At 36.7% G+C, this 13,626-nt stretch overlaps 1 protein-coding gene and 1 long non-coding RNA gene across 3 annotated transcripts in view; one reads left to right on the top strand and one right to left on the bottom strand.

Annotated features, from left to right (window-relative positions):
- Positions 1–13,626, top strand: part of LOC139966055 (cilia- and flagella-associated protein 410-like) — a 207,265-nt gene that overhangs the window by 85,660 nt on the left and 107,979 nt on the right. For both annotated transcript variants that reach the window (XM_071968702.1, XM_071968703.1), the window contains exons 4-5: positions 2–158; positions 4,880–4,988. In XM_071968702.1, coding sequence (XP_071824803.1) covers positions 2–158; positions 4,880–4,988 — 266 coding nt within the window. The remainder of the gene's footprint in view (position 1; positions 159–4,879; positions 4,989–13,626) is intronic.
- On the bottom strand, positions 7,822–12,715 carry LOC139966060 (uncharacterized). Its single transcript, XR_011792442.1, has 2 exons — positions 12,408–12,715; positions 7,822–10,646 (listed from the first exon to the last, which is right to left on the bottom strand). It is a non-coding gene; the product is annotated as an uncharacterized lncRNA (long non-coding RNA).

Below are 13,626 nucleotides of genomic sequence, written 5' to 3'. Positions count from 1 at the left end.
GCTGTGACAAATGATGAAGTCAACAGAGCTATGGAGGATGGAGAAGAGTTACCTGTACCATCACCATCATATACCAGTACCAATGGCCACATTCCCAACTGCGAAGACAAAGAAAACAGAGATAGCTCCATTGAATTCATGACTCTTGAGGAAACAAAGTAAGTGTTATTGTTTCACCCATCCCAAAGCCCTCTTAACTTCACCTGACCATCCCTTCCCTGTTTCCTTGACCACTTGTTCCCTATTATTGTGACTCTCATCCCTCTACTGTCCTTGTTCCTGAAGGCTGCCCACTTCAGTTCAATGTGCTGCAGTGGTGCTTCATCAGCATCTAACCTTGCTGTTTTTGTCATATATGTGTACAGTAAACTGTAACTTGTTACCATCCCTGTACTTCTTGCTGAATGATATAATGCTGCAGCTAGCTTTATTTTAGTATGTAACATATTGACTGCATTCATTGCTTGCCTTGAGGTAATTTTACAAGGAAATGCAAATTTTCAACTTGTACTATGTGGAGGATGTCATTCCCTAAGGCATTCCTTAAAATATGAATCTTAAGTGTGACTCACAAATAGTTTCCGTAGACAAGAAGAGTTGTCCTTCCACCTTTGAAAAACAAAGAGATTGCCCTTTATTGTTAGAAACATGGAGAAAAAGAAATCACTCTCAGAATGCTACCTAATTTGTATGATTATTAATTTGATGAGTAACCACCACTTTGATGATGGTGTGTTGAAAGCAATTGTGCAAATTTGTTCTTTGATTTGCTAACCTTCAGTTAGTCATAACCTACAAGCATTATTAGTGTGAGCTTGTCTTTCACATTGGCAGTAACTTCTGTGGTCTTATGTCTTTTGCAATTATCGAATTAGGTAAGTTCTGCAAGCACAAACCGTGCACAAATCTTAAATTTACCTTATGAAGAAGACCCAATCTTCCTTGAAGGTAAGAGCACAACTTATCAGATTGCAAAATGCTAGAGTCTGGCAGTAAGAATGAATGGTGTATTTGATATTGTTTGGTGGTGTAGTGTAGTTTGGTGTGATATCTCAGGGATTGTAAGTGTTGAGTGACTGTGACTTTTATCATGGTTACAGACAGCATGGCTCCAAGGGATGATAACTTTCTCAGACAGCTGACATCTAGATGCAAGGACAAAACTCTTAATTTGCCAAGATCAAGAAATGATCATGACTGTGTGTAATTGGTGATGAATCACTCAGAGCATCCAATCCGCCTCTAAACTTAATGATGAGAAAGTTCACAAACCACAAGTAATTATGATATTAGTAGTAGAAAGTGTTTGAAAGTTAAGCCTGACTACACACTCTCTTGTCACTAACTACCTAGGCTTGTTCTTCTTCCAGCCATGGGTTTAATGCAACAAGCTTTTAATAGTGAAGTGCAGATTAAACCAAAGACATCTCATTAATCAAACTTGTAGGAAATTGTCCTAATGGAAATAGGACAAGTGAATACATAACTAATTTTAAGCATCCAACCACATGAAGGGAACATCTTCACTGACCAGGGCAGTTGGGGTGGAAATCTACTTGCATGAATAGTTATCAATAAAGATTGATGAATAAACTGTTAATCTTGGTGTGTTTTGAATATTTCTTCAATTTTGTACTTGTTTCATGAAAACGAAAGGGAGCATCTCGATTACGGGATTATCTACAGCTAGAGGGTTTGGTTAGAGGATATTGCCGGGGGTTGAATAAGAGTTAGGTTTTGAAGCTGTTGATTTATTCAGTCCTCAGATTATTGTGAGTATGATGAAGTTCAATCAATGGTTAAGTAAGTTGAGTCACATTTAGAGATTAAATCAAATTCAGTGAATAATTATTATGAGACCGTTCTTTTTTGAATGCTTATCCAGATCGATCTGCCAAATGTGGTGATTAACTAAAGCTCTGCTTATCATGTGGAGGAGACTACTACGATGCCATATACTGTGTCTAAAAATATTAATATTAATTAGCACCTTGCTCTAAGAGCCAATCACAAACGCAGCCAAGAGATCTACAATTAATGGACGGCTCATCAATTTAACCGCCAATGATTGCCTGGCAAGATGATATTGAGTCTTGCCTGAATGCTTGCAGCTAGAGTCCAAGTCCTGTTATATTTGCTACTTGTTGCTTCTGCAAGATAAGCCTCTTACAGTACACCATAACACATTACACATAATAGCTGGCAACAACACAATAGATATTAAAGGAGAAATAAACCCTAGCTTTTATTGCAGATGGTCTTTCCAGTAAAAGCAATAGAAAAGCATAAAAATCCCTTCTTTGAGATGAAAAAACGATTTGAATGTAGTTCATGTGTCGCGCCATTTTATTTGAATTGAGCCAGTTCCCGGATATACCGTGACGAAATCGAGCCACTTGGTGTATTTCAAGAAAAAATAGTTGCCAATCCCTAAAACAATTAGAATTGTACTTTCACAATAGTAATGAAAAAAATTTCGATCAAAAAATATCTTATGTCTTTATTGATCTGTAAAAAATGCTTAAAAAGTGTGTAAAATTTATTATTGTAACAAGTATCAGTGGAAATATAAATTTTGTGATCTTTTCAACGATTTGATTTTATCGTGTTTAGATTGCTCTCACCGCATACTCAGTCCTAGCGATAGCGTTACTTACATCCATCATTGCACTCCAAAAGTTAAATCATTTACTGTCGAGCAAATATCTTGAAAGAAGAAAATGGAAGCCTTTGAATTGGAATCATATCTTTTCGAACCAGAATATTTAGAGGAAGAACTGAGACATCGAGAGGAGGAGTTGTGCAAAGAATCACAGTCCGCGACTGTTGGTGATGTTTGCTCGAATCCCATTGCTGATACGAGTACCAGTTCTGCGAGCCACTGCGAAGAATGGTATCTGTGTGCGCTCTGTTCGCTATTGGAAAGCGAGAAGGAGAGGGTATGCTGCCATGGATTGTTCGCGGAAAAAGCTGAGTTGAACGCAGGAGAATGTCTGACCAACAGACCTGAATTCGGTTAACACAACCAAAGGCTTGGCATTCAGGCATTTTAACCAGCGAAATAAGCTAAGCGAGATGCTGGAACCTATTGTGAATAGACTATAACTCGTATGCAAAGCTTCATTGTTTCGAAGTTACATTACGGAGTGGCTTGCCTACGTCACTTTTGAAGTGCCCTCAATACTCAAAATAACAAAATGACCGTTGTTCAAATGGGTAAAAAAATAATTGGGAAATTCGCGTAAAATTCAGGGAAACTTTATTTTGCTTAGTTATTACACAAATGGAATTAGAAAATTATCCCTACCGCATGTACACTGCTAAAACCCAGAGCTTATGTCTGCTTTAACTTCATGTATAACAAGCTGGTGCACACGATGCATCACAGTATAGAATACATGTACACAACTTTGCAGCCTTGCGATCAGTTAGAGGTTTAAAAAGAGCGCAAAAAGAAATTGTTTGAAGCAACTTGCTGTAACGTAAATTCTGCTACTTAAGCAATAGCTGTCATATGGACATGGACAAAGCTAACACTTCTGTGGCTGCTGCGGAGGTTGAGTTTGGCTTCTATAGTGCTAATGTACAGTAGTGTCACAAGCCATTTAGCCTGGCGTATACCTGGTACGACAGAAGAGGCAAATATGACATGACCAACATATGTTTTGTACTTGGTCATGGATAATTGAGTATCAAGTTAAATAACGTACTAAAAACACCCTCAAGATCAAACACCGTAAGTGTATAACATGGTTTGCAAACTATAACATGGTAGTTAAAAGTGACTTGGCCATTCATTAATTTCACCCGCTCCCAATAGTGGGAAAAGAAATGATAGAAGGGGAATCCCTTATTGCAGTTGTGACAAGGAAGAATATTGGCTTTCACTACCATACAATTTTGTATTTTATTTTTAATAATTGCGATGCAAAATTTGAATTTTGATGTAATGATATCTCTATCTAGATCACAAGTGTAGAGGCTTGACTGAATGTCTCGCATTTTATTTAAGATTGGTGTTTATTGTACCACCCTTAACTGAACTTTTAATAGGTTACCCAAGTCGCCTTTATTAATTAAAACCACCTCCAAACTTCCAGCTAAAACCCCTAAGCCTGTCTATTAAGTTCCAATCAGTTTAATGCAATTTCAAATTGACTGGTTAGATTCATCATCGTTTAATTCAATGGCCTCATTTGTCATAAACTTCCTTGTAACTATTGCAGATTGGGGGATTTCTGAAAATTAATAAATCTAAAAATGATGCACTCACATTTAAATCATCTCAGCATTGTAGCGAGTGTAAAAATGGTAATCTGTAACTGCTACTCATACAGTGAGCCTATGCACACTATCATCAAAAGTTTTGCCACAGCAAGAATTCAACTGATGTATAAATGTTTGAGGGGAGTAGAAAGGTGTCAATGGCTCATATCTGGAATCACATAATAAAAGGCCATAGCCTACATACTAGGCACACAAGCGTTAGCCTAATGAATGTTAATAGTTGTGAATGAGTGATCGGAAATAACTCTTTTGTAAAGCTGTAACAATCTTCATACAAATAACAATCAGATGTTTATGTAGTAGGTGATAATCTATTTGATAAGACAATGGACAAATAAATGAAAATATACATGCATTGTCAAGAATTTGAAAGCTGATCGCATTGTAAGTTTACAAATTTACATTGCACATAATGTGAGTACTGTACAGTACTTGGAATCAATACCACAGACACTAGGGCTCCAGACGTGTTATTACTGAATGGATGGCCAGTACAGAAAATCGCGGCTTCTGATATAAGGGGTTGGGATAATCAGAGTTTTACTGTATATGTAATGTAACCTGTCATTTCTGTGGCTCTATTTCATTTCAGTACTATCCGAGAGCAGTTAGGTTTAAAACCATTACCAGTTGAGAAACTGCAGAACCAGATGTCTCCAGCTAAACTGAGAGGTCCTCACAGTAGTGTGACCAATCAAAGAGTAAGTGTAAAAACTATTTAAATATCAACTATAAAATGAGGTCACAAAGCAATACATTGATAAAACATGTCATGACCTTGTTAACATGACTCCCACCATTTGAGGAACCTTGACCTATGTTGCACACCTATCGTGATTAGAACACTGTTTTCCACATGTGCAATGACAGGGCTCAACTTTTGCAAAATCACTTGTGCAGTGTCTACTCTATTTCCATATCGTCCATGGCCATCTCTATATTGAGAGGAGATAACATCTCTCTGATTACAGCCTCAGAAGGTGACTTAAAATCCATATTCCAAACTAACCAAACAAACAGCAGTTTGAAAACTTATTTCAGAAGAGTCGAAAAAGGTAAGAGACAAGAAGCATGTTTTATCAAGGATTTAAGAGGAAATAAAAGTTGGTACTTTGTAATGGAGTCACGCTCAGTCATGCAAAAGTGGGCGTGGCACCTCAACTAAAAAGCTCTAACTCAAAAAGCATAAATCTGAGAACACCCAAGTTTTGCACACCTTCCTAACTCACTAATATCTACAAATGAGCCATATCCAACAGGTTACCTGCCAAACCTTTGGTTGATTTTGTGTGGAATGACCGAAGAGTGAATTAGTGAGTTGCTCTATATTAATATTTCACATTAGTCAACATTAGTGTATTTGTTCCTTAGGTGGTTTCAAATGGAGAAGGTAAAGGTTAGGGTTTGTACACATTCTGACAAATGTCTTAAAAGCCATTCAAGATTGTTGTCATGGTGATGAGTTCGAAAGAACTAGTATAACTTTAGACCAATGATGCTGTGTATGTAGTCAATGTAACCTTGTCTTCCTGGGACAATACCCATAGGAATAAGGTGTAAACCCAAGTCCATGCATGACTCTATAATTTATCCTCCATGTCATGTTCTGGGATATTGCAGTTCTCTGGAGACCTAGAGAGTTTGGTATCCAGGCCCTGTATTGATTTTACATCCTATCATATTTGCTGCTAGAATGGTCTCTTTCATCATATCAGGTTAGGTAACTTGAATCAAGTCCTTGGGGATTCTTATTCCTCTTGACCTGTTTATTCTAGTGAGATTGCTGTGATCTTTTCTGGAACAGTGCTTGGTTAAGTAGATCTCTGCTTTTCTAGATCAAAGCTGATTATTGGCCTGTGGAAAAGACTGTCATTTTAGTATCAACATGAAATTGTAAACATGTAAGAAACCTGATGTTTGGTATAATAAGAAAATCAAATCTGTTTCTTCCATCTTGCTGTTTACTTCCTTTACTGTTTTGCAGAATCTACCATACTACCTTTTCTTCAGATATTAGATTATTTTATTGATCACATTAATTAGAATATGATGTATTTTAACAATTTTGACATCAAATTGGATTTTGACAATTTTGATTCTTTGCCAACGGCAGAAGGAATCTTTGCTATATTTATGGCATGTGTGGATGTGTGACACTTGCTCGTAAACGCTATAACTTCATAAGGATAACTGGGGTACATTTCATATTTGGTATGTATGTTCCCCTTAGGTAGCACTGGTTTGGGATTGTTGTTGGTATCGGTCAAAGGCAATTTGAGGGTCAGCATGGGTCAGTGTCTGAAAACTTTGTTCACACAATATCTCAAGAAGTAGAAGTTGCAGGAAGTTCGCCTTTGCAGTTCCTGTCCTGTAATTAGTTCAGCAAACCCTATTGTTTGCAGTGGATGTCACTATTCAGTCGGTAATCTGACCTGGTGACCCTCATTATGTTCAAGATATGTGACGTCAAGCTTTTTTGAATTTTAGCGCTAAATTTGAAAAGTAGACAACAAAACTTTACAGCTGAATATCTCTTAAAGAAGTGGCATAACGATGATTTCACTCCCACACACACACAACAAAACAACATGATCAACTTTTAAGACACTTTCGAAGAGAAATTACACACTTACGGCGGGTCACGACCAACGTGAACGAATCGAGCACTGTGTATCCAAGTTTCAAAACGTGAACACGTGAGTAAAAAAAAATGGCCAAAATTGAACTTTCCGTGCGTGAACATACTCGATATCCGCACAAAAGCATCTTGAAATCCCAACACAGATTTAGGTACTTCTTATGGTTTAATCCGAGTTCTAATACGGACACTTACAGATGTTTTACGACGGCTATTGTCAGTACGAAACATAAGGTCCATTTTTAAAAACAAAAATGGCGGACTGCTTCATAAGGTCATGCATATTCATTGTATAGTAATGATAACGTCATCAAATTACGCCTTTTCCGATGAATAGTCATGAAATATTAGATGACTGACAACCATACCCGGTACTAGAAGAATACGCAATTTCCACTGCTTTTGATCCGGTGTTTCAGAATATATTTTTGACTTGCTTTGGTTAAGTTAAAACTGAGATTTGAACCATTTTTAAGTATGTGGAACATGAGAAAAGCAAAAAACCACTCGGTTTATTTGTTTTGTACAAACTTAGGGCATCAGGATTATTAATTTTAATTGTAAGGACAGGGAAATCAAAACATGCTAGCCGAGGTTGGGGACTATCCAGGAAAGGGATGGGGTGGAGAGGTATGTGTGTGTTTGTTGGTGGGTGGGCGGGAGGGGGCATCGGTGATATGGAACAGATTGGAGGGGAAAGCTTATTGGCTGCCAACACAAAAATCTAACCCATTGGGGTGCTAATGGAATAAGAGGGGGGGGGGGGGGGGGGAGGTTGACATGGAAATAAACTCATCATTTGGAAGTCATCCTTAATGCATCGGTAGTAACATTCTGTGCGATCACCACTGTCCTACAGTACCAGTAACAAATAAAGACCAAATAAAGAAGAAAGATCAAGGGTCTCCAAGTCCTTATTTATCCTTGGAAGTTATCTTTATTATAAACTTCTGGGTACTTAACATGAAACAATGCTATATAAATTTCAACACAAATGTGTAGAGGAATGAATACAAAAATGAAAAGGTTATGTATATAATATTAAAATGGCATAGAAGGTAATATATGACATTTATAATTGGACTGTACATGGAGGTACCTGGAGGTAAGATGTGGTACATAGACATTTCAACAAAAAAGGTGACAAGGCAAAATAAAATATGATAATTTAAAGAAGCTCACCATACACGAAGCATGTAGAGGTGGACAGGTGTATACAAAGTGAAAGAACTATTAAGTATTAAAAGTATAGCATTGTAAAACAGAAAGAGATGATAGTTAAACCATTCACACCACATAATGAAATGTGCTTATCAGGCAGCAAAGATGGCAGTTTTCTTTTTCAAATAAATGAAAGTAATGTGACCAGATGTATGAGTACAGTATGCTATGATGTGGAATCAATATAGCACAGGGCACTGAACAAAGGTGGAATGAAAGATACCAAAAAAGTGTAACAATGCTTTATAAATTTCAACAAAAATGTGTAGAGGAAAGCACACAAAAATGAAAAGGGTAATCATATAACATTAAAATGGCATTGAAGGTAATATATAGAGATATTTATAATTATACTGTATATGACCAAAAACAGCTGACTCTGTACACGGAGGTAAGATGCACATAGACATTTAAATAAATGAGGAGACAAGGCAAATAATATACGATAATTGAAAGAAGCCCACCATACATGAAGCATGTAGAGTTAGACATGTATATACACATTGAAAGAACTTTTTAGTGTTGAACGAATAGCATTATAAAATAGAAAGAGATGATAGTTAAACCATTCACATCACATTATGAAATGTGCTTATCAGGCAGCAGAGATGGCAGTTTTCTTTTTTAAATAAATGACAGCTAATGTGACCAGATGTCTGACTACAGTATGCTATGGTTTTGAATCAATATAGCACAGGGCACAAGGTGAAATGAAAGATAAAAGAGTAACTTAAAGATAAAGAAAAGAATATATCAAAAATGTACATGTAGAAAAGGTGTGACTAAAAAATAAAAGTGATGTAAATGTTGAAAGCATCTACAGAATACAGACACAGCAATCAATGAGCCAGTCACAACACATTACAAACGTATGTACAAAGAGGCAGCACATGAAAGGACAGAGTCTTTTACAGTTTATGTGGGACGGAGTGAAAGACGTCATGTGATGTTGTCACAAGATCAGCTGATATATGAAATAACTTATAGTAACAAGGAAACACAAGGTCTTATTGCCCAAGGTTTATGGAGTACTGAAGAACTTTCAAAAAGAAAAAAATGGAAAAAAACCCATATAATGGAATGAAGTGTCATCCAGATACATGGTAGCTTTTGCACAACATAACAAAGGTACGTACAGCAGCTGCAGCACAAGAAGGACGGAGTCTTTTACAAAGTATTTATCGGACGGAGTGAAAGACTGCATGTGATGTTGTCACAAGATCAGCTGATATATGAATATGTGTTATATGAGAAAATTAAAATTAACAAGGTGGCATGCTCCATGACTGGAACTTTTATAAGGCTTTAATAATATCGGCAAGCATTAGTGTTGTGTTTAAAAATGGCACGGCAAGGTATTGGTTTATGACAAACTTTGCCTAAGGTTTAATTGCTCAAGGTATATTAAGTACTGAAAGAAATTTAAAAGATATGGAGAAAAAAAACAATTCATTGTAATGTATCATTGGGTGGCAAGAAGGCAGGTTTTAAGGCAGCACCAAATGCTAGATGATAAAGTATTCTCAAATACATAATAAAAAATAAAATAGATCATGAGATGTAAAGGTTATGTAGTAATGCCACCATGCACAACTACTGGCGATAACATTTTTTCATGTTTGCTATGTTTCCCTCTAATTTTTTCCCCCTCTAATTGTGTCATGTTTCCCTCTTATGCACTAATATTAAGATAAGTAATAAAATTGGTCTAAAAACACCAGAATGTCCTTAACTTCACAAAGTGGTGAAAGGTGAACTTAGAACCATCCCAAAAGCCCCTTCCCAATAAAGGGCCACCTCTCACAAATAATGCACCTAAATATCCACTTAGTTCCTCCCTCCCCTCCATCACCCACCAACTGAACCCCATAGCTCAACCACCCCTCTCCCTCCTCCACCCCAAAAAGCAAAAAAAATAAGAACTTGAATAAGTAGAAACAAATTTTGACCACACTATACTTTTGTCTAGAATAGGACTTATGTTTTGACATCCAACATGTAAACCAATTCACTATAAATCACTACAGTATTGAAGGATTAAGGCTGCTAAAGATGTTCATTTTGTGTATATTTTCATCCACAAAGCAATTACTCATCATTCATAGTGCAAGTACATCATTCATAGTGCAAGACTTTTTTGATAAAAACAAAAACCTACCACGAATATCATCATAAGTAAACAAAGGAACCTCACTACTATTGCTTGGCAGTTTTAAAGGTACTCTTTTTATCTAAAGTTTACTGACAAAAGCTTCACAACACATTCTGGATTGAAAGTCAAGTCTGATTTTTTATTTCACATGTTAAACAAAACTTGATGACAGTAGTTTTGGAGATAATTTTTGAATAATTTCTCACGTATTCAACAGTGGTAAGCACTCACTTTATTGGCAAACTCACTGTTTAAAGGGGCATAAGTACCTAACAGTAAAAGGAAATAATAATGTTGGATGTCAAAACCCAAACCTGTAACTTTCCATTATGACTGCTGTGACGGCACCTGAGAATGAGAAAAACAGTAAAAAGTTGATACACCAGTTGATGTAGAGGCAAAGTTATATACCAATGTCATCAACTGAACTTGTCGAAAGACATATGGAACAATCCTTAAAGATGATTTTGTTTGTTAGAATACAGTAATGAGCATGGCAAAGAAAAATTCCTGACTTGTTACAGCAAAGCTCAATAGCTGTGGCATCATCAATGTCAAACAATTTGATTAGAGTGCTACGGTTAACAAATTTTGATGTCTGATGCACATTTTCTTGACTAGTGCAATTTGGCAACTGACGTGTATTTCACGAAGGTCTTTTAGAGGGAGGCCTAGTTTCATCTTTGACTGAGCTAAGTCTAAGTTTACATGCATAGCAAACACAGTCATAATCCAATATATTTTTCTGCCTTAAGTTAGCACTATAACCAACTGAGAATTAGCTGGAGTGGCTTGAGCTATGTGCCAGTAATGTGGCTTGGACTCTTTACAAACATTACATGGTCCAGCAACTTTCTCTTCATGGTATAACTGACAAGCTGTTTCTTTGGCATGATGTCATGAAAGTTAAAAAGTAAAAAAAACCAGAATGACAAGTTCCACACAAAAATTAGAAACTTATATGATACACATAAGCACATACTCATTGTAGTCAGGATGCAAATTGTTATCTCCCAATTTCCTAAACATACAATTGAATTAATACACTGAGTAATCAAAACTTTGGACTCGTCAGTAAGCAGAGATTTAAATTTCTAAGCTACAAGTACAAGCAGAATGCAGGCCTATGTTGTACCCACATCCCAAAATCCCAAGGCTGCATGTGTCTCAAAAGGTTCAAGATCATTCACAAAAAAATGAAACCCTGCTTTGTATTGAAATGTTGGTTAGTGCATCTGCTACAACTAGTGGGCAAAACTGCAGCTAGAAAATAGAATGCTGTTTATTCTACATAACTATTAGGAATAAATGAATATGTAGATAGGCCTAGCCTTGTAAATGCCTACTACCTTTAGCCAAGAATGAGAATAGCACTCCACCCAAAGCTTAAGTAATGTATTTCCTAAAACTAAAAGTGACACTCCAGTCAACAGATACAAACAGACTTAGGCCATAGCCTTACTTTATATCGAAGCTTACGCCGTGCACTGCTTTGAACTAGTACTACTAGAGCCAAGACCAACGAGGCCTTAAAGTTTAAGTTATCAAAATATGAATATTTGGGCCTAGCCTAAATAGTACATGACTATAGGCCGGTTGGCTAGGCCTATACTAACTTAGGAAAACAGAACCCTAATACTAATAGTACTAGTATCATACTTAAATTTAAGAGCGATCCGCGATTAGGACACTATATAAAATTTGTCACAACGAATTTAAAGAATTTACGGTGTGACGAAGCCCTACCTACGTTGCTGACAACTATGTCGAAGGCTTTAGTATGAGAGTAGTTAGTACTGTAGAAAAGTAATACTAGTAATAGTAACTAAAAGTACGTAGGCCTATACTATTACTAGGTATATGAAGCCAATGTGTTAGGCGACATTACAGTGCAACAACAACGTTAAGCCGTATGTACTGTTTCTAACGATTAAGCAAGAACTTGGCATGATGTTTGACCTAAATTTTTGTACACTTTTTACGGGTGAACATAATCCAAACTTACAGCTTCGATGCTTTAACGTATTGCCAACATTTTGAAACCATCATTATGATAACCTACATTCTAATACGGAAACCTTACAGATCCGAAAAGTCAGAGTTACTTACCTACAAATTCTCCTCGCCGTTCCACAACGGCAGAGAAATTCATTGATTGAAGCTAGATGAGAACGAGTTCAACCGAATTCTCACGAAGATGTGTCTTTGCACTATATCAGGATGCTCTAATACCATATACGGCAATTCTCGGTGATCAAGATCATGCATAATTCATGTTTTAACGTGGGCTTCGGTATTGGAAACGACTCGGCTTATTTCCGCGCCATCTCCGATTTGCCACTTCCGGTTTGTGCATCGGATTCGTGAAAGTTGCGCAATAACGGTCGTTTTCGGCGAGGAGAGTTTCCACTGTATTGTTTGCAGTGGACGTCAAAGGTCATTTTGGTCAGCAAAGGGCAAAATTTGAATATAACAAATGTGCTATATCTCCAGAACCAGAACATGAAATTAGCTCATATATGCATGGTATGATAGCCTTGTGTAATGTACAGTTTGTACACAATTTGATGTAGGTCAGGGTTCATTTAAGGTCACCAGGTGTCAAAACTTGAACACTATTGAAATATGATATTATACAAATAATAAATGGTTATGAGTGCAATAGTGCAAATATTTCATGAGTTGAAAGATGGAATGTTCTATTCAATGAGGCGCAGCCGAGTTGAATGGAACAAATTACATCTTTCAACGAATGAAATATTTGCACTATTGCACGAATGGAAACCATTCATACAACACCTTCAAATTTGGATATAAATTGGATGTAAAATGCACTCATGCAACAGATTGTTTTGAACAGACAGGTTTCTCTGCTCTCTTACCATTGAAAAAATCCTATAAAAAAAGTATAACACATGGTTCTATTTCATAGAGTGCAATAGAGCGTATTTTGCATGCAATGGACGAGTAATTGACCAATCAAATGGCCGGGATGTAATTAGGTGTTGTATAAATCTGAGTAAAAAACTGCAGTAGCTGGTATATATGGCTATGGCTTCTTATAATGAGTACAAGAACCCTTTTTGTTTTTTGGTGGAGAGTACTGGTCATTTGGGTTCAGCAGAGGTTATACTCTAGAAAGTTATAGTATGATATCATAAGAGTACTAGAGCCCATTATGTTTTTGTGAAGGTCATTTGAGGTCAACAAGGGGGGGGGGGGATTTAAAAACCTGAAAAGTACAGTAGCTGGAAAATTATGTATTGAAGTTGAGACTTCTAATTTGCTTCAAGTCAATGGTTGTTTGGTTAGTACAATTCAATCCCTG

This window comes from Apostichopus japonicus, chromosome 4 (genome assembly GCF_037975245.1).
Source record: "Apostichopus japonicus isolate 1M-3 chromosome 4, ASM3797524v1, whole genome shotgun sequence".
In the NCBI taxonomy this organism is placed as follows: Eukaryota; Metazoa; Echinodermata; class Holothuroidea; order Aspidochirotida; family Stichopodidae; genus Apostichopus; species Apostichopus japonicus.
This window is presented reverse-complemented; position numbering and strand designations above follow the sequence as displayed.